Source organism: Gymnoscopelus braueri (assembly GCF_963280865.1).
Source record: "Gymnoscopelus braueri genome assembly, chromosome: 3".
Lineage (NCBI taxonomy): Eukaryota > Metazoa > Chordata > Actinopteri > Myctophiformes > Myctophidae > Gymnoscopelus > Gymnoscopelus braueri.
This window is the reverse complement of record NC_137612.1, coordinates 37,445,558-37,467,192: the sequence shown is the minus strand read 5'-3', so window position 1 is coordinate 37,467,192 and position 21,635 is coordinate 37,445,558. Positions and strand designations below refer to the sequence as shown.

At 42.8% G+C, this 21,635-nt stretch overlaps 1 protein-coding gene across 1 annotated transcript; it reads right to left on the bottom strand.

Annotated features, from left to right (window-relative positions):
• Positions 1-3,794: 3,794 nt before the first annotated feature.
• Positions 3,795-21,187, bottom strand: LOC308082842 (importin-9). The gene is made up of 24 exons (XM_080424900.1): positions 20,937-21,187; positions 18,014-18,075; positions 17,495-17,581; positions 16,967-17,168; positions 16,066-16,154; positions 15,884-15,970; positions 14,933-15,052; positions 14,451-14,551; positions 14,236-14,294; positions 13,925-14,076; positions 13,378-13,476; positions 12,814-12,920; positions 11,750-11,889; positions 11,017-11,179; positions 10,353-10,579; positions 9,573-9,721; positions 8,723-8,851; positions 7,825-8,100; positions 6,974-7,140; positions 6,208-6,341; positions 5,960-6,079; positions 5,223-5,336; positions 5,010-5,086; positions 3,795-4,720 (listed from the first exon to the last, which is right to left on the bottom strand). Exons 1-24 carry the CDS (start codon positions 21,100-21,102, stop codon positions 4,610-4,612), a joined length of 3,138 nt encoding a protein of 1,045 aa, XP_080281026.1. The 5' UTR covers positions 21,103-21,187; the 3' UTR covers positions 3,795-4,609.
• Positions 21,188-21,635: the final 448 nt, after the last annotated feature.

The window sequence follows — 21,635 nt, the reverse complement described above, 5'->3', positions numbered from 1 at the left end:
CATTGACAATTTGGAAAAGTTCTTATGCCATTTTCTACAAGATATAGGAATGTAGCCGATGAGGGCTGTAGAATGAAGAATATGGCAAAAATGAAATAGTATGCAGTTTAACATGAATTTCAGTTATCAGAATATGAGACTGGACAACACCGTTGCATACTCAATTATGTGTCAAACGCAAACAAGAAAATTCAATTCTTACTGGCATGGATCATTGCATAATCATTCAGGTCAAACACAAACAAGAATACTGTTTTAATTTGAGCAAACCTCAACAGGACTATTTTATTTCTATGTGATGACATAAAGTGCTGTATCATTGAACCCACAAGGTGTGGTGAACTTCCTTGAAGGCCAATGAACACATTATTCCTGTGGTGCTAGATTGTACACAGCATAATCTTTCTAAAAATAAAGCCTTTCAGGGAACAGTAAATATTGCACATGTGTTGCTAGTCAAGACAATCGTTGACAGGGTGTAGGCTTCTTTATAGGTAGGGATGGACCTCCTTGATTAAACATATTACCTATAAAAAAGCATGTTAAGATCGAACATACAGTAATTCCCCTTGAATGTCGTAATATTCCATTTACGCATACAGTGGAAGTGAAACGAAAGGTTTCGCATTGTTATGAAGCACCAACATCTGTCATAATTCATGTTTGCAATAACTTTGTTTTGATAATTACATAACTTACATAAATTCTCTATGCACTTCTTCTTTTCATTAACACTACATTTCTGCCTACACATAGACTACAACATACTATGATTAATATACAGGTAGATTAAACTCCAGGGTGATGGGCACAAGCAACTTTACAAGATCTGCCATTACTACTTTTTTTCAACATGGAAACAATTATGCAAAAATAATTGCGATTATCTCAAATAATTGCGATTAGACGATTATGTAATAACTGTGACATGCATACCTCCATGCACTTCTCCAACTGTGTAGAGGGCGGCTAACGTTGTTGGCACAGCAACTCTATGGATTTTTATTTTATTTTATTTACACTAGTTAGTCCTCTCTGAACCTTCCATGAACTACATTTTACATCTCAAAATAAACATGTCACTGCATGTCCTACTCTTGGTGGAATAAATATTCCGCTAAGACTCTCGTAGATACGAAAGTAAAAGTCATACTCGATAAAATAAATACATCTACGATAGTCTTGGTCTAAGGCTAGAAACAAGCCCAAATAAGCAACTACACTTTAGAGACAAGCACAAAAAAACGCAACTTTATAATTGTATACATGTAAAAATAGCAGAAATAAAACGCAACTTTATAATTGTATACATGTAAAAATAGCAGAAATAGCTGATCTACAAGCAACTTGTAGATCTGCCATTACTACTTTTTTAATATTTCAAAATGTGTGAATTTTTTTCAACATACAAACAATTATGCAAAAATAATTGCGATTATCTCAAATAATTGCGATTAGACGATTATGCAATAACTGTGACATGCATACCTCCATGCACTTCTCCAACTGTGTAGAGGGCGGCTAACGTTGTTGGCACAGCAACCAGGAAAGCTCGCCACTCTATTACCTGGTTTGTCCAGTCCAGCCACCACAGTGCAATGAAGTAGTGAAAAGGGTTCTGATTGGATGAAACACACACATATACACACAAAGATTTGCACACATTTTCATGATCTAAAAAAAATAGCAGATCTACAAGCTCATGCTTGTAGATCCGCCGCACACATTTTCATGATTTAAAAAAAATAGCAGATCTACAAGCTCATGCTTGTAGATCCGCTATTTTTGAATAGCCAAAGTATAAAATAATGGTTAAAGTGGTTACACAGATGCGTTCCCGGTTTAATGGGATTAGCTCAATTATTTGTATAATGAATTGTCAACTTGATGATCAGCTAAGAGTCAGTGATATTTTTTGGTTAAAACTAAACGTTTCTGGTTAAAAAGTTAAAGCACTATATTGTGATATTAATCCTATAGAGCAGTGGTTCTCAAACTTTTTTCATGTCAAGGACCCCCTGTCCTGTGAGGCCTGTCACAATTATTACCTAATCGTCGCCACGTGTCGTGCATGCGTTTGTCTTTGGAGCCACACGCACAGCTGAGCTCTCACTCACAGTAGCAAAGAGTCTAGCAGATCTACAAGCTCACACTGCAACACATTATGAGCTTGTAGATCTGCTATTTCAAAAATAATCTTGAAATAAAATGTGGAATATTTAGAAAAAATCTTACACAAATCTGACAAAACAGCAGCAGCTCTACATGTGTGTACGAGGCCTCAGAAAGATGACTGGCAGTCAACTGTTAGCATCGTTAGCTACTAGCTAGCCATTACATCGTTAAAGTAGAAGACAACCAAACAAGGCTATACATATTTTCAATAACATATAACATATATCTTAGCACTCACCAGGAGTAGGTTCACCGGCCAGTATACCGCCAGTGTCGTAGTCCCCCGCCAGATCCAATGCCACACGTAGCCCACTATCAACTGTGGCCAGACTCCCATCAACGCCCAAATCAGGTTAACTAGCCCGCCGACGAACCACACACGGCGAGTAGGGCCTCAAAAAGCCTCTGGAGGCAACCCCACGCGACGCCTAGGCACACATGAACTCTGGGTGACCTCCAGCATGGACAAGTTGGAAAGCATGTCATTCTGTCCAATAAACAGACAGGCTGTAAAGACACACACACACACACACATATGCAAATAGAGTAAGGCAAAATTAAGATCTACTGTTGAAATAGCCTTTGAGCAAAGGAAGATATATGTATACTGTGGCTTATAAGTGAGAAGGGGATATAGCTCAGTGGTAGAGCATTTGACTGCAGATCAAGAGGTCCCCGGTTCAAATCCAGGTGTCCCCTCTATTATGTCAAACGCGCAAAATGCAGCTGCTATTTGTAAATATAAATAGAGCATGAATGGGGCCGGGTTTAAGCATGTTTAATTTCACACATTGCAACGGTTTCCCAGTCATTTGGCTTTCCATTCTATGGACATTACCTGATGCATTTTCAGATAGATTCCATTGACCTTTTGGCTGGTGTCATCAATGACGTCATAGACTGGCCTAGACTGCACATACCCGGCATACCTGACACGGAACTCCATAATATTATGGGCATGAAAGGGATAGATACAGAAATCTCCACATATGGGCATAAAAGGACACACAGACAGACAGGTACAACGGGTACTCTGACCATGGGTATTGTATAACTGGGTGGGGCATGCATTTCCAACTTGCATCGCTCCATAGTATGTGACACCGGTGACACCATTCAAACCTGGGCTGAGAAGAGACATGGGTGTCGAACCATCCGGTGTAAGGAGGAAAACTGCATTGTCTGCGCTCTAACTGGGAGTGGCACTTTATAAGAATACAGCTTTTCATAAAAAACAGTGTTACTTTATCTACATTTTAAGCTTTCCATTATGTTCAATCTGACGTTCATTATTTTACTTACTATGAATACAGATCTGACATGTATTATCGTTTTCAAAATAAAGTAAGTCAAATCCCCACTCCAAATATGAAATATAACCACTTACAGTATAATATTATTTAGTTGACCAGGGTTAGTTAGTTAGCATGGCACAAAGCAATGTACTGCAAGCTTGTAGATCTGGTATTTTTGCAGAACGTTTGCCTATTATGACATGCCCAGAATAGGGACGCTATGGTTAAATACATTTAATCCAACAGCATGATAAGCTTCAAATAAACATTTAAAAACCAGTCGAGTATTTCATGTTTCCACCTGGTAGTGACACAGAGAATGGAAGCTTAACATGTTGTCCTGTCTGGACATTTATTTAGAAAGTTTCATCCCAAACTCCAGTGGGTACAAGGAAATGACGAAGCGGTGATTCACCATGGTCAGTGTAAATTCCATATATACCCACCATAATACACCCAGTCCCAGACATAGACAGCTGGTCTAAGAGCGCTCCTTGCCAATCTGACAGTCGACGTTTGCTCAAAATAAGGCTGCCAATGTTTCTCTCCTTTGCAAGGATTCTTTAATGTCCTTCAATCAACATGGTCTCTTGAAAGTTTTTTTTTTCCTTCTTCTTTTTTCATTTCATTTTTTTTTTAAACAGAAACACAAAAATAATGGGTTGAGTTAAAAATGGGACACGGTAAAATAGTCCGTTCATATATAGTGGTTCACCTGTCCCATTGTAAAGCCTCAACCCCCTCTATTCATTCCCACAAAGTCCCTGAAGTCCAGTCTTAAGTCATTTAAAAAAATGACAAAGACCCAGAAGACACCCCCCCACCCATATCCACCTCCGAATCTTCTTTAGAAACAACCCTCTGTGGTCTTGTGTCCATTCCTCCTAAAATGGCCTCCTCTGTTCACGTCTTCAGTCGTTCAGCTCATCCCATTGAAATACAGAGAAAGAGGGGAACTATGGATAAGTGCATGTCTGTCCCTTTCCCCTGTCTAGCCCATCATGTTTAGGGGGGGGGGATCTTTCATTTCATTGATGCTTTTGTTGTGTAATTTCACTATGAGCGTATAAGTGATGGGGTTAACAGAGTGTGTATTGGGGTTTTGTTGATAAGAAGAGGGGATGGGTGGAGAGGCAGGGCTAGAGGCCTACAGACTGCAGGACTCGTCTCTCGCTGTCGTTCAGGTGACCTGAGAACATGCTGTAACATGGCTGCTGTGCGAATTGTGTCAGAAAGTCTGTAAGGTAGGCCTGGAGAAAGACAAACAATACAGGTTCAGTCTCTGTACAGGAGAAAACGTGTACAGGAGAAAAATGTAATGTAATGAGAACGCAGTGTTCACGAAAATGTATTTTAAAATATTATTTCCATTTCTGCTAAGCAGCTAGCTAGCTAGGCTTCGACTAATTTTGTTTGCGGTAAGACTTATTTAAATAAAACGTGTTATGAATCATTCAAACGAGTTGCGAGCATTCCTTTTTTTAACTCACGCTTTTGAATTTAAATAGCAAACATGGATAAACTTAGGCGACTGTGTACCTGTAGGTCAATCTGATAGATAGGGTCCTTCAACGCATCCGGATCGTCGTCCTCATCATCCTCGTAGAAGTCATCGTCTGCGAGACAACGACAAAGCCATGGTGGATATTACTAACACCACATTTGGGAGAGGTATTTGTATGTGCAAAACAACCAGAAACAAAGTCAAAGAAAACCGCATGGGAACAGCAGAAGAGAAGGAAGAGATGGTACCATATTTGTTGGAGGCGATGAGATCGGAGAGCAGCTGCCCTGCCAGGCCTTCATCCTCTTCATCATCGTCCTCAGGCTCCTCCTCCTCCGCGTCCTCCCACATCCCACTAGAATCTACCAGGAACACAACAGTTGGTGGTTCGAACATTCTTTATAAGGGCTGGGCAATTAACCGAAAACATATCGAAAGCATTTACCGATAACAGACTTAATCTTGCTCCTTTAGGTTAATCGAATAATCTTTGTTTTCTTGTTATATAAAATAATTCACACGAAAAAATTCTAATACATCTTTTAATACTTGACTAAACTGATTAACCACTTAACCCTGTATTATACTTTGTAGTGATGGGTGTGTACAATGGTGGTGTACAAAACTAGAGAAATGCCCAGAATAGGTACATTTTGATTGATGAAAGTTACATAAATAAAATAACTTGTTTCCATTATGGTCCATTGTACTCAATTAATTGTACTCAATTAATTGTACTCAATCGGTAGGGTTCATGTGGTTAAAAAGTAACAAAACCATTGACCCATTACTGACCAGCAGAAGGACCCTCAAAAGTACCACTTAAGTGGTACTGCTACTTATTTCTATGCCTGTTTGCATTCGGTTATTAATATCCCACTCTACCGTCTGTTGACAGCTGAGACAGACAAAATAAATGTTTGGTGTACACATGATGATGATGATGAATATGTATGCTGGGGATAAGTAACAGTATATACTGTACCTTGACTCCAGTCTGCAGCATTGGCCCTGCTGGTGTTGGCCTCCACGACAGACGATAGCTCGTTCACGATCAGTTTGAAGACTTTGACGAGCAAAGGAATGTTGGTCCACCTCTCTGGGTCTGTGGGAGTGGAAAACAAAACCAGATTGGAAAAGTGAGACATTCAACCTGGCGTCCCTATGCTGAGATGTTAAATGATTTGCAGCGATGTTTAGAGCTACGATGAAGTGAAAGGGTTCATATCTCACTTTTGGCAGATTTGGAGCGTGTGCGGATGCCTTCGTCAGGGTTGAAGATCTCCTCTCCTTTGACCACGATGTCTTGGAGACGCTTGTCATTGGTGTTGAGACCGTGCTGCAGGAGTTTGCACAACGCTACCGTACTGTAGGGAGAGGTCAAATATAACATGGTGTGAAAGGTGGCAAGGCTTAAAGATAATACATACAAAGAGACGGGCCTGATTTTTCAGAAATCTATTTGGAAGATTTAGATTTGTTTGAAAATACATTTCAATATATGAAACAAACATTACAACTTTACAAACAAATAAATATAAAGGTACCACTTAAGCCATATCTTTGCAAAGTACACATCAGCTGCATTATGGGCTCTGTGCGTAACTGTAGTTCCGGGTTTACAGAAGGTGGCATACCCTTTTCTTGTTCAGGTTCATTTTCCCATAGCTTGCTTTGATTGGCTGGGCAGCAAATTTGAACTGGAAACACACCTAAAGCTGTCATTTGTGTTTCCCATTCAAATCTGCTGCAGAGCCAATCAAACTAAGCTATGGGATACTGAACTGGAACGGGAAACCGGGTATACCACCCTCTGGAAACCTGGGACTACAGTAATGCACAGAGCCGATTGCGGTACTGATATCGCCAAAAAGGTTAAATAATGGATGATAAATGTATTTCCTCAAGCACCATTCTTTTTCAGTGACGTTTAGTCTTTTTTTATTTAGTACACGTTAATCGAATGATACCAAAAGCAGTGTTCTGGCTGCTGTCTGACCTGACTTTGCCCTCGTACTGTCCATAGAAGAGATGCTGTCTGCTCATCCACTCCGTCATGACAAACTCCAGAGCAGGTTTTCCAGTTGGCCCAGGAAGACTGCACAGGAACTCTAACAAGGGCTCTAGCTGGGAGTGAACCAGGTGGGCAAACACCATGATGAGGGACTGTAACAGAGAGAGAGAGAGTGGAGGGTGGAATGGAGTTAAAGGTCTCATGATCATCACTGTCTCGTCTGAACAAAGGGGGAAAAAGGACCAAGAAGTAATCTTGTGCTCACAGTATCAGCTACAAAGCGAGAGGCTACCATTCAGTTTCAATGAAAGCCAGCACATGAGGATACAAACTGATGCTTGACACCCGCTTCAAAAGCTACAACAAAAGTTGAGCTGGCTTTAACCTTTTTCACCGGTCCAACGACGACGCAGTGAAGCATCAATCAATCATGTTTTTGTTTAACCATTTCCACTACCCATCTCTCCATACACTTTCTGCTTGTAAATTGTGGAAACTCATCCTTTATATTTGTCTTTATATTTTTCTCGCTCGTTGCTCCCCCACACGGACACATGCTTGATGACGTCAACGACTGTGTGGTGCCCCACTTCAACAGCGATAGCAATAGCTGCTAGTGTGAGCGCAGCATAATACACATGATATATACAATTTAATATCCAAAATCTCATTCAGAACCACAATTTGCATTTTTTCAATACTGACCATATTCAAATGGCAGCCATTTTGCCCGTACGTCATTCTCAGAGGGTGGGGGTGGCCACTCCCGGGTATGAAGTAAATGCAAAATGGCCGTGGTGCGAATATGGTGTATTATCCTAATTTCCCACCCTTACCTGCATTACGCTCAGCGTCTCGGCCTGCTGCATCTTGCTGAGGATGGCTCTAAGGATCTGGTCCAGCTGTTCTCCCAGCTCCGTCCCGGCCCGGGAGATGAGCGTGGACACCAGCCTGCCCACGAAGGCCGCCGTGAACTCCGAGGTCCTGGGGTCCAGCAGCTGGTTGACCACCTGCATGACGTACCAGAGGCCACTGTTCCCCTGCTCGTCCCTCCACTGGCCGATCTGCTCCAGCGCCACCGACACGTACGCCCGCAAACACTCTCCACCGTTCTGGGGAGGTGAGATGAGTGGAGGAAAACACACAAACAGGACAATGAGACACAAAGGGCTTTTAGACATGATACTAAGCTAAACCCTGATTTATACTTCGGTGCACACACCAGTGTCTTGCACCAAAAATTGCCGATATACAAGTTCACAACTCACTCATTCTAAATCCTAACAGTTTTCTGAAAACATCACATTTTTATTCAAAAAAATAATAAATAATAATGTTGCTATATATATAGCAACATCCAAAATGACACAGATGCTGTCCCCATGATGTATAGGTTTAAATGGGTTGTGATCACTGACAAAGTCATTCTATCAACTGGATTGGATTTAAGAAGTTATAGAAATAATTGGCATACAGGCACCCCCTAGTGGTTTAATTTGCTAGTGACCCTACCACATACTACTGCATGGGCTTGAGCTTGACTGGATTTTGATCAATGTTCAGTATGATGTGTATACTAATAACTCCTGATATCTGACAACTAACTTGGCTACATCACTTCAGAAATGAATCATCATCACATTTCAAGTGGATATGTCACTTGTAGTTCCTTTACAATACTTTACCAGACTTGTCAGTGGTTGTAATGACATTTTGGTGGGTGCCCTCTCTCACCTGCATAATAGTGTTATCGTCTGTGCGTAGCGTGCACTGTGCTACGACAGGGAAGGCCTGGCACACCAGCATCTCTGACAGAGGAGATTTGGTGTTGCGCACCACGGTGGTCAGGATGTCTATGGATGTCTGAGAAAAGAGCAACACACACACACACACACACACACACATCACTACAGAGCAGGAAGTGATGGGGAAAAGCTAAGTGTTAAGTTCATTGAACTCTGTCTTGACTCACTTATATTTAGCATTTTATATGTCAAACATTCTCTACCCAAAAAAATGTAAGGGGAAATGGAGTATTACTATTTACTGGTCCCCGTGGGATGGCAAATTACTTTCCCACACAGCTGATGGCTTTTCAGATGGCTCAGATGAGCACACAGGGGGAGTTGTTAGGGGTTAGGTCAGGGCGACCGAGAGTCGAACCAGCAATGTAATGCAGAATTTGAAGATTCTACAGAACAGTGACATTATTGGAAAAGAGCTATTGAAGTAAAGGCATGGGGCGGAGATCACATAGAAAGGAGAAACTTGTTCAAGAATGAACCTAGAAAGAAGAATCAGTAAGTAGGCCAAAGAGGGCTCTGGTTCTCAAAGTGGGGTCCGGAACCCCCCGGGGTCTTTGAGGGAGTTCCAGGGGTCCCCAGCTAAATGAGTAACAGTGTATAACACTTAAGCCCTATTTTATTATTCAGCTATAGATCTGCCATTTTTGAAAGATGTTGACAAATGTTGTCTTAAGGGGGCCCCTGGCACGAAATCTTTTCAGATGGGGGTCCGCAGCTAAATGCATATCAATATGAGGGTCTGTCCTTGACGCAAAAAAGTTTGAGAACCACTGACTTACAGCACAGAGTCCAGAGGGGATTTTGTCGGTAGGAGCCTGCATGATGCTGACCAGGGTGGGGATGAGTCTCATCTGCATGGGCCCCTGGCACCCCTCCACCTGGGCCAACTCCTTAAAGATGTCCTGCGCCAGAGACGCTACCACAGGGTCTAGAAAGGAAAAGATAGGTACAAACATATAATGGGAGTCCATGGGGCGAAGAGGCATGCAAGCCAATCCGGCTAAAAACACAATGAAATGATTAACCTTTATTTGTATGAACGTTGTCATGATCGGCCGAATGAGCTTAAAACTGTGAACTTTGCAAAAATGAATGAATACTGTTCCTGGTATACTGCAAAGAGTAGCGCTATCACGATTATTACATTTTAGTTGACGATTAATTGTCATATAAATAACTGTGATTGACGATTTCATTGTGATTTTGGCAATTGGCATTGAACATTGGAACATATTAATAAAAATGTTTTTCTGTTTAGCTTTTAGGATTTGTAAACAAAAATTCCACCAGGCAGATATGAATAACATAGTCATTTCTGATTAGTCATTTATAATGTTATACTTTAATAGTGGAAATAGCTGATCTACAAGCTCACAACACATCGCATCGCGGCGTGTTGTGTGCTTGTAGATCAGCTATTTCTACTACTTTTATAAAATGTTTGAAAATGTATGAAAATTTTTCAACGATTATGCAAAAATAATTGCGATAATAATTTTTTTTTTTTTTATTAGGCTAATTACGTAATAATCGTGACTAGGCCTGGCGAAGAGACTCACCGTTGTTGTATTTCAGGAAAATGGCGATGGTGAGCGGGCAGATCTTGTTCTCGGCGCTGGTGGTGAAGGCTGCGTCCACAGTGCACACGATGCACAGCGTCTCCATGACCAAGGTGAGAACCTCGGAGCTGAACTGGGCAGCCAGCTGCACCAGTCCCTCCAGGATGCTGGGCAGGAAGGGCTGCAGGACGTGGGTGCTGTCCGACAGCTTCAGCTGGTCACAGTACCTGGGAGAGCAACGTAGAAATCCGTGAGCGTCCACAGACTGTGGAGGCAGTGTTATTCTGGCACAACTTTCTCCCCCACCACGGGATGGGAAGACAAATCTTTCCAAAGATTTCAGCTACGTTTACGGTACTAGTCTAATTGGGCCGTTACTCGATGAATGTTTGCAAAATATCATTTAGAACAGGGGTTCCCAAACTTTTCCATGCCAAGGACTGCCTAATAATACTGTTTGAATATGAATATAGTTAATTGAATAGGAAATTAAAATTCTTATGTATATATTTGTATAATCCTTTTTAAATGTTTATTTTTAAATTTTCATCTCCAACTGGCCCCCTGGCAGCCCCCACTATGAAAACCAGTGATGCAGAATTCTAAATGATGGTAAAATAATGTGTTCCATGTGTTTTCAATGTGTTTAAGCCCAGCCACGCACCCCCAGATGGCCCTGACGGCAGAGATGCGGACGGACGGTGGCTGGCTGTCATGGAGACCACTGACGGTGGCCTGGAGGAACTGCTGGATGAGCTCTGGAGACATGGCTGCTGTGAAGCGACTGGCAGCCCACAGAGCCCGGCCCAGCAGGAAGGGAGACGCCGCTGGTCAGGGGAGAGAGAGGGAGAGATGGGATGAGAAAGTATGTGAGAGAGAAATAGATAGTGGGAGAGAGAGAGAGAGACATACAGAGAGATTGTTAGATCCAGTGGTGGAAAGTAACTGAGTACATGTACTCAAGTACTGTACTTACGTACGTTTACTTTACTGAAGTATTTCCAATTTTCAATACTTTTACTCCACTTCATCTCAGAAGCAAATATTGTACTTTTAATCCACTACAATTATTTGACAACTTACTAGTTTGTATATTTGGAATATAAAACATACATTAAGCACTTCAACCCTATATATACTTAGGCTATTTGAAAATAGCCGATGTACAAGCTCACAACGCAATTTCAAGGACCCCCAGTTTGATATATATTAGGACCCCCTCAAACTCCCATTTCATACAATTATTTTTTATCTCTGCGACCCTAATCTTCACTGTAAAATCCTCAATGTTACGTCAATTTATCTCAGGGAGTGTTCATTTAGCTGAGGACCCCCTGGAACGCCCTCAAGGAGCCCACATTGAGAAGCAGTGCTCTAAACGATGGTTGAGGCCTCACCAGGCAGGTTGAGATCAGCCAGGATGACGTTGGCCAGGAAGCCGTGCATGTCAAACTGGATACGACCATTCTTCACATTCTCCGTGATGATGGTCTTCACCGAGCCCAGGGCCAGCATACAGGCTTCATGGACCTTCCACCTGGTAAACAGAAGGAGGCTGGGATCAACTCAGTGCAGTCTTCAGATCCGGTGTAGAGAGCAGCTACAGATATAGCCAGTGTTCCCCAAAAATAATTCCCTCAGAAACCTGGAGTGTCACAGTGTTGGGGCCTACGCATGAAACTGTGAAATCTTATGAATCCATACATTTCTTCAAGTAATTCTTGGCATAATTTGTTTGGTATGTCCATGTTTTATTCTCGTAGCAACTGGCGAGACAAGGCTACATGATTCGGCATCCATGTGAGGGAGCAATAACATTGCAGCGCCCAACCGCATACAGATATTAGTTTAGGAATTCTAGACTGGAACACACTTGTCAATTCGGAACATGAACCAGACTTTCTGTTGTGTGGAAAGCCTGGTGACGCGAGGTTAGGAAGGAGTATATAGTGATGAGGTGAGAGCAGAGGTTTCTGGTGGATTATGGTCTGTGATAAACACACACATACAGTAAACTATGGATATATACTGTACACCACTAGAGCATTATCATTGCTATCGGGTGGAAACCATATACAGTATGTCCAAAACGGTTACATTTGAGGAAATGAAGACTGTGTTCCAATGGATCCAATGTAGTTATATTTAGTCACAAGTTCTTGTTAATATGTTTCACTGGTTCAATATTCATAAAACCCACAGACCTAACAACTTTCACTTAAAAATAGCAAAAATAGCATATCTGCAAGCTTAAGTTCAGTCTACAAGTTCACTTGTAGAACGGCTATTTTTTGCTACTTTTGTGTGACAGTGTAGTATGGCATTAATTTACGGGGAGAAAAAAAGAAATATGGAGATACGAGGTTTTTGCCCCGACAGCGACGATATTATCGAGGAACAGAAGTGGGCGGTGTCTGTGTTTAGGACCTCTCTTAGTGAGTGTTGAGTGAGTCTCTCTCACCAGTGCTCATTGCCACTGTTCTTGGCCTGCTCTGCCTCCTGCATGTGCCTGGTGGCTGCTGCTGCCAGAGCCACCGCGCTCTCATTCTGGAACTCTGTCGCCACAGCCTGCACACACACACATAACATGGTCAACACTGAGAGCACACATCAAGCAACATGCAACAAAATAATAATAATAATAATAGCTTGAATTTATACAGCGCCTTTCATGAACCCATGGACGCTTTACATCAAAAACAATGAACAAACAACCAAACAAAACAACAAAGCTGTTTGGTGAGAGTTGGTGGGGCTGGGATAGGGCAGTGGTTCTCAAACCTTTTAATTTCAAAGACCTCCATTACTCTGAGAGTGTACAAATGTATTTGTACATTTGTACACTCTCAGAGTTACAGACCTGTAAGGGTCCATTTGGAACCCAGAGGGTCCCTAGACCCCAATAGTGGCTCTCATCTTTTTGATACAAACAGTAGGCTCACATGCGTCACTGAATCTAACCCATAAGGGTCCATTTGAACTTAGTTGGGGACCCCCAGGAACCCCAACTGTATGCTCATCTCACCAGAAGAAGGTCCTGAGCAGAGATCCTGACTGAATAGGAGAAGGTGTCATCGTCCTCATCCTCAACAAACTGCTGGGGGTTCGCTGTCCACACTTTAATCTGAGGGAACAACATTAAAAACATTCAGCCATAAGCTTTGTGAAGCCTTCATCTTCCACAATGGAGATCGGCTGCACATCCGTGGCCGTCATTTGTTCAATCAACCTGGTCACACTTTAATGTCGAGTTTTGTCACACTTCAAGGTGAAAGCCTGTATTGAATATTGATATTTTCAGTGAAGCAGTAGAGCTTGAGCTGATGCCATCGCCGCCGCTAGTATCATTGTTTAAAAACAACTCACTATAGCAGTTATGCCGAGTTCACACTAGCAGCAAAAAAACGACATACTGCAGGTCGTTTTCAATGGAAGCCAGCGACATGAGGCTACAAAGTGACACTTGTAGGGTGACGCAATGAATTCTTGCACATTCACACATCTAAATTTAACTTTAATTTAACCCTAACCCATTACTAATTTGAGTAGCTGTAGCTGCAGTTATCTCCTACCTGGTCCTCAGTGATCTGCATGTAGAGGATGATGTAGTAGATGAGTTCAGGCAGGGCTTTCTTCACTGTGCTCTTGAACTTGTTGTTTTCCAGTAGCGTGTGGACAAACTCAAAGATGCTAAACACCAGATTCTCAAAGCCCAACACCTCACCTGCCAAATACATAAAAGAAAAGAAGGACATAAAAATGGGAGCACACGTTTACATTGCATCTATTGATCTAGGGAGCCTCATCTACAGACATCTTCTCGAGCCTGCCTTGCACAAAGCAGATAGAAAGACACGCAGTCGACGATGTGAACTGTGCTCACCATCCGAGTCTACAGGGTCATCCACTTCCTCTGTGTAGTTGACTTCTGTCCTCACATAAGTGACCGCTTGGTTAAGGAATACCTGCTCCAAAAAGTTTTTTATTTGGAATATAATATAAATGTGAACTTTGCATTTGAAAGAGCATTGATGCCACCTATATATAATATGTCATGATCAGTGCTAGCTTGTGTATGTTTGACATTGTGAAGGATATAAAGATGCACTCTCAGTGAGAGTGTTCCACACAATGGGCAGTATCTGTTGCATAGAAGACACCATGGGTTTGGGGAAGTTCTTCACCAAAGCTGTCACCGCCTGGGATCAGGACAAAAAGATTGCTGTAAATCTATAAGCACATTTCCAATATATACAGTATGGAAAGAAAAATACATGCTTTCCAGATTGTAGTTTTAAATTATGTATGCTGATTTGGTAATACAACTGATAAATCACGTAAGCCCTATATACTTTGTTGTACGGCGAATAGCAGAAATAGCAGAAGCTGATCTACAAGCAGACAATGCGTCACACGCATTGTGAGCTTATAGATTGGCTATTTATACTATTTTTGGAAGGTAAAATAAATTAACATATGAACAACTTTAAATAGCTATTCTAGGGTTAATGTGGTTCAGCTAAAGATCATTCAGATATGGTCATTATTATGTAGAATTATTCCCAAGATGCCAAGCCCACCTTGAGGACCTCCATCTTGAGGCCGCTGTCAGAAGAGGGTCCATCGGGCATCTGCAGGGCCAGCACAAATGCTTCTGTGAACTGCTGTACTACTGGGAAGATCAAGGCTTTAGCTGCACCCTGGACGCACAAGTCAAAACAAGGACACACAATGACAATACATACTGTAGCATCAGTACAGCATGTAGTATTATTACATTACAGGATAATCAGGGAGATTTGGGGAGAAGCCATGTAGACGTCGGCCGGCTATGAGTCAGGTTCTGAAGAACCGGAATCGGTTCCATCACATTTGGAACCGTTTCCGGAACCGGTTTATCACACTGTCAGAGCTGCTATGTGGACTTCATGTCTGCTATACAATTACAATAACGGTGGTTCTCAAACCTTTTAATTTCAAGGACCACCGTAACTCTGTGAGTGTACAAATGGAACCAAATGGACCCGTAAGGGTCCATTTGGTTCCATTTGTACACTCTCAGAGTTACAGACCTGTCACCTGTTAAGGGTCCATTTGGAACCCCCTATAGGAATCGTTAAAGGGAACCGCTAAGGAATCGGACCGGGAATCCTTAAAGAACAGGAATCGTTAAAATCCTAAAAAAGGATCCCAACCCTAGCCGTGAGGTGCTTTGCTGGTCAGCCAGGCAATCATTTTAATAAAGTCCTGTCGTGTGTGATGTACCATTATTTCAAGTCTTGTGTGTGCATGTTTAAGATTACAGAGAAGAGAATCTCATACGATTAGCCTTATGCGTGTGATGCGACCAGATTTCGAAATCTAGCTGTCGCTGTAACTTACCGTACAACGACGACTCAGGAATTTAACTGACCACAGACAACTTTACTCAAATATATGCCGTCATGGTAGTGTGAAGTGATTTGAATAAAAATACCCAATGGTTGTGTCAATTAACATTGAGGATGACAAACCTCCAATCCCATCCTCACCTTTTCCAGCTCTTCAATGGCACAGATAAGGTTGGCACACGTGGTGAAGATCTCCACTGCTCTGGAGCGGGTGCGTATACTGTAGACCTACAACGGTTTAATCAGGATCAGCATTGACATTATATCACCTCAGTCACGGTTAACACTGACAGCAAAAGGAGTAAGGGGGGGTGTTCACGTACCTCAGCCATAGTAAAGATCTTGTACATCTCAGGTAAAATCACAGGGGCCACCAGTGGCATCTGTGTGTCTGTCACCTCCCGTGTGAACTCTGGACAGAACAAAGATAACGGGCGGTATGAGTGCAAAAAGAAGCAGCACACCAACCTTTAACCTCATCAACAGCCAGCGCCTCCAACAAGCGTCACAGTGTCTTTCAAAAAAGCCACTTAACTTTACTGTAGGGTTTCAGTCTCTGAAACGGTGTTCAGTCGAGCCTGACTGATGCCAGATTTCTGGGTCTGATGCCGTTCCTGATTTTGGGGAGTCCTAGCCAAACGATTACCGATGTTTTGCCCAATATTTTGTCAAAACGTTTTTTTTTTAAAATTTGATTTAAGTTTCTATTCGAGAACTATTTATAAGCAAACAATATTAACATCTTAATTACGAAAAAAGGTGAGAGAGTCGGGAGAGACAGACAGCAAATAATTTGCCACTGGGTTATGGAGTCGAACCCGGGGCATGCGGTCATGTGATAAGCGCCTTAACCACCCCACGAATAACTTTTTGGCAAATTAAACTACAATATATGAAAAGAAGTACATTTAACTTTAATTATATAATGAACAAACTACTTCTGACAAGTAAATAAAACAAATAAAATAGACTCATAAACTGAAATAAAGCCCTTATCAAAAAACCTTCAGACATAGCCGATTTAAAGTGTTTCCCAATCGGGACACAACGGCTGCAAAATTGCGGATACCGATGTCGTCCAAAAAGTTATCGCTCTGGCCAATATATCAAACCAGACAGATATATCGGCCGGGTTCTAGTTCAGTGAACACAAGACTCTGAATCTAGAATCTCTCTGCTGCGTGCTGGACATGCTTGCTGGACATGTCTCCCTGCGTACAGTACCTGTGAGGACCCTCATGGCTCCGTGCACAGCGTTCACGTCTCCGCTGACCAGCATGTCCATCAGCAGGGTGAAGAGCTGCGGCCAGGCCTCGGGCCAGTCCCAGTGGGCGATGGCTGACACGGCGTACGCCACGCTGGACCGCACCTTACTGATAGCCTCCCGCAGACCCCCCGGAAGCAGCTCCCTGATGGCGGCTTTAGCCTGGAGGGCGATGACCCGAGAAGATGGGCCCAAGAGAGTCAAATGACACCTAGCTAGGCCTGTCACAAATATTACATGTTTTGCATACCTTTTTGCATGTTTATCATAATAAACAGAAACACAATTAAATCGTTAATCGCAAATATTTGAGCGACAATAAGCGTCAAGTAAAATGTCATTATCGTGACAGCCCTACACCTGGCTCCCCAAAAAATGACTGCGGCCAAATTTAAGATGGTACTATATAATTCCCGTTTTACGAGGATCAAACTTGTATCGTTCCTACAAATGATGAGTTAATACTGGTTGCAAGGCTTTTCTCTTACCCTATCGGTGGTTTCTGGAGGCCTGAACTTCTCTGACTGGGAACACCAATGGGTCTCCACATACTGCTTTAGGATGACAGACGCCAACTGCACACACAAACAACACAGCAAACACATCTGCTGTCAACTGACAGGAACTGATTGGTGAGCAACACACAGCAACACACAGTAGTGCCAGTCAGGGGTATGATCGGATTCGAGACAAAGTAATAAATTATGTCAATATGGCAAATCTTACATTTGAAGTCTAGATATGGAGCAGGTACTTGCACAAAAACAAATTTCACCCACTGTTTTACACCTGTAAACCTGTGATGTGACAATTAAGTTGATTCTGAGGTGCGCTTCTTCTGTTTGACTTTTGTTCAGCCGTGGGTGCTCAGCATAACAACTACTATTCAAATAATTCAAGTGTATGGGGAAAAGTATGTAAAGGTATTGGTATCGTGTGGGGGGAAATAAACACAGCTGTGTAAAATATCTTCCCTGTTGAGGACATCAAGCCCCCTCCCTCTTTACCTGACGGATAGCAAGAGCCCCCTGTGGATCCACTGTCAGTTCTGCCAGGTGAACGCCAAACTCTACAACAAAAGCACATCATCAAGAGGATTAAATAGTTAGCTCTTAGCAGACACAGCCCATGCTGAATATGACTAAAGCACTCTTATGTTCTGATAATATACAACTAATCCTTTTTTTTTTTAGGTAAAAATACTTTATTGTTTTTTTAAAGAAACATCAGTAACAAATATAACCTGACTCAGCCAGATGGGGGCGGTATTGAGTTTCACAATACACCCTGCGTCTGGGATCGCTCAGGGAGCAAAGCTACCCGGTCGCTGCGTGTACGAACCAATCAGCGGTTGCTAGGGGCGGGCTCATCCAATCACCTGCCAAGTAGCTTGAAAAAATTTAACGCCGTCTTGCATCGATTCTGCTACCGGAGTCTCAGATGGAAGTAGGCTGTGAAACAAAATGTGTGTCGCAAGCTTCTTCCATTTGGCGGAGTCAGGTTATAACAAATATGTCATGAAATAATGTTCCAACAACAATAGCCCTCTTCCCTCCCCCACCCCCTATATACTACTAATACTTTGGGGAAACTGCAACAAGTCATAGGATGGCGGTTAAGCTAGTGACAGAATCAAGCCAACGCCCGGGTCGCACATCCTCTGCAGTGCCTCCAGCTTGGCCGGGCATCCATCCATGCAAGCAAGATTGGCCATGTTGGCGCCGGGAGGGAAGCTGGGGCAATCCTCGTCGCTGCACCAGCGACTCCTAGCAGGGTGGCTAGGAGCAAGCAGTATGCCCGGGTGTTTAACTGTGAGGAGTAGGGCGCGCCACCCATCACACTCACTGCATCCTCCAGTGGTAGGTGAACCAGCAGGGGTCAGCAGTGACAGGACTACACAGTAAGTAAAATGTAACGACTAAATAGAAAAAAAGAAAGAATCAATCAAGCCAAATAACTAAAAACAAGAAGCTATGCACTATGCATATGATGGGATGTGTATGGGTGCCCTTTGGGTGCCATTCTGCAGCTATGGGCCATGTTGCATGATCCCCATTTAAGAAAGATAATGGCAACTGAACTGCTTGACAACACAATCACTTTCTTTAACCTTTTTCAAGCTTCCCAAGTCAATACCCAATGCAAGCTACAGGCGTTTCCTCTTCTACAGTACAGCTTTATGCAACAATAGCTCTACTATGTGATGAGCTTGGGTCTCAAAGCAAGTCACAAACTTTGCTTAACAACATTATCCCTGGCATCCCTAATTTGGGAATGACATTATAGGCAAAAAAAAATTGCCAATCTACAAGCTCACAGTGCTACGTGTTGTGAGGTTTTCGAACAGTAGAAATACAACATAGGGCTCAAGTGGTTATTTCAGGTTGTGGGCTGGGATGAGTTTTTGGGCTGAAACTCACACAGGCTGATACTATACACTGTATACAGGGTACATGTAAAAGCTAGCCAGGGAGGCAGACAGGAGGGATGAATACACAGTGAGGTACCGAATTATCTACCTTATCATTGTGCCATCTCTTTCTCTCACCGGATTTAACTAAGAGTGACATCAGGGGACCAGTGACAATGTGAGTGCTGACAACTCTATGTAGGCTCTCTTAGAAAGAGGCCAGCGTATGGGTCACTCTAGCTGCGACACTGCAGTCTAACCGCCAGACAGACAGACAGCATTTTATTCAGTCTTTTACCAATGACAGGAGGAATGCACTCAATGCAGGAAGAATGGACAAAGAAACTATACATTAGGCACCATGTATAGTCCAATAGTATGCACCATGCAATATATCAATAGATTTCCTATACTGTAGTGATTGAACAATGTTTTGGGTCAGTCACTCACCATTGTTGATAATATCATATGTTAAGGATGACATTACTTGATCCAACATCACTTTCACTGCATTGAAAACATCAGTCCACAACAATGATGCTGTTACACCTTTCAGCCATCATGATACATCATGAATCTGCCAATCTGGCAAGTTTGTGCATATACATAACATAAGCCTATATAACAGTTACATTTTCAACAAGAGTGGGGTAGACTACAGTGAACTATATATACAAACCCAACAAGAAACAGAGAAAATATATATATAATCTTGGACCATCATCTGACTCTTGTCAGTGATGCTGATGCAGGAAACCGGCTGCTAAGCGGGATTCGCGGGAGAATCCCCCAGGAAACATCTTAGCGGGAAAAGTGTGTCATTCTCATCTATCAATGGTCACCATGGCAACCACAGGGTCGGGGTTACGCCAAAAATGTGACTAGACTAATTATACTGTTATTATTCTCGTAGCCTCTACAAATCATTGTTCTCCCAATCTATGTTGCCCTTTATAAGCTGACCTAAGTGTTGGATCGGATGGCTGAGGCTGCCTGACTTGTGTTGACCAATAAACCAACTGCTGTCAGTCATCGGGCCGGTACGGGGGTCTCAGTCCCCATGCATCTCACACATGGCCTTAGCTATCGAGGATGGCCTTGACATATTCACCCCGATCATGTACATTAAAACAGTTTAAAACACGACCAACGACTCAACGCAAGATAAGGGGGAAGTGATAAGGAGGAGGGGGGGGGTATTTCTAGCTAAAGTTAGCCCAACACCACCAACTCGTGGAGATCTGGCCTGTGTACTGTGTAGACTAGCCGGTAGGAAATCCAACTTATTAACGCTGGATAGCAACGACAAGCGGTGACAAGGAACGTTTATTTGATCGTTGCTATCATAGCAACGATCAAATAAACGCTATCCATGTGTGTGTGCATCATGGCTCCTGCCTGTTCAAACTGGCCCGTGTCAACAGACTGTGTCCACAGGCAGGCTGTAGGTCTCTTACTTCAGCAGCTGCTAACCAGAGCTAGCATGGATCACCATGATCACCACCACCACCACCACTCACCCTCTGTCACTTCCAGCACTTTGATCTGCTCCTCCGCCGCGGCGCGCACTTCTTGCACCGGCGACAGGATCGCCGTCAGGGTCTCGATCAGAGCCTCTTTCAGTCCTTGTTGAACCGGGCCGGCGGCCGCACCTGGCCGAGCCCCAGCCGCACTCATGCCTGCCATGTTGTCAAGCACTCAGCAGCACAGCCTGGGTGGGTAGCACCGCTTCAGCTCAGCTCAGCTCAGTCCTCCAGGCAGCACCGGGGACTCAGCGGAGCAGAGCGCGCCAATGCATGGAAACGTGGAGGTGGGGCTTCTGGAGGCGGAAGGAACTCCCGTCTGTCTACATCCCACAGCCCGGAGAGATGAGATGGCTGTGATTGGCTTGTTCGTTGTCAGGCAACGGCTACACTACTACAGCTGACACCAGCCAAGTCCAGAATGGCATTTTTTTATATATATATATATATATATATATATATATATATATATATATATATATATATATAATGTATTAAAGCTCCATTATGTAATGTGTTCTAGTGAATATCAAGTTATTTTGTCCAATCTGTATGGTAGAGTTGTATTTGGTCTCTCTGCTCTTCTATTGAGAAATTTAGATCCTGTGTATCAATGGTAAAAATTTGAAAACAAACCTGCATTTGCGCAGAAGACCCGGGTTTAAATCTAAATAAATGTACTCTGCTGATACCCGC

Bases quoted from the DNA above. Each gene is read 5' to 3' on its own strand.
- LOC308082842 (XM_080424900.1), bottom strand. From the start codon at position 21,102: ATGGCAGGCATGAGTGCGGCTGGGGCTCGGCCAGGTGCGGCCGCCGGC. The intron at 15,971-16,065 runs GTACGTGAACAC...AAACCGTTGTAG, and splicing joins AGATCTTTACTATGGCTGAG to GTCTACAGTATACGCACCCG. The intron at 8,101-8,722 runs GTGAGAGAGGGC...TCACCTCCCCAG, and splicing joins ACGATAACACTATTATGCAG to AACGGTGGAGAGTGTTTGCG.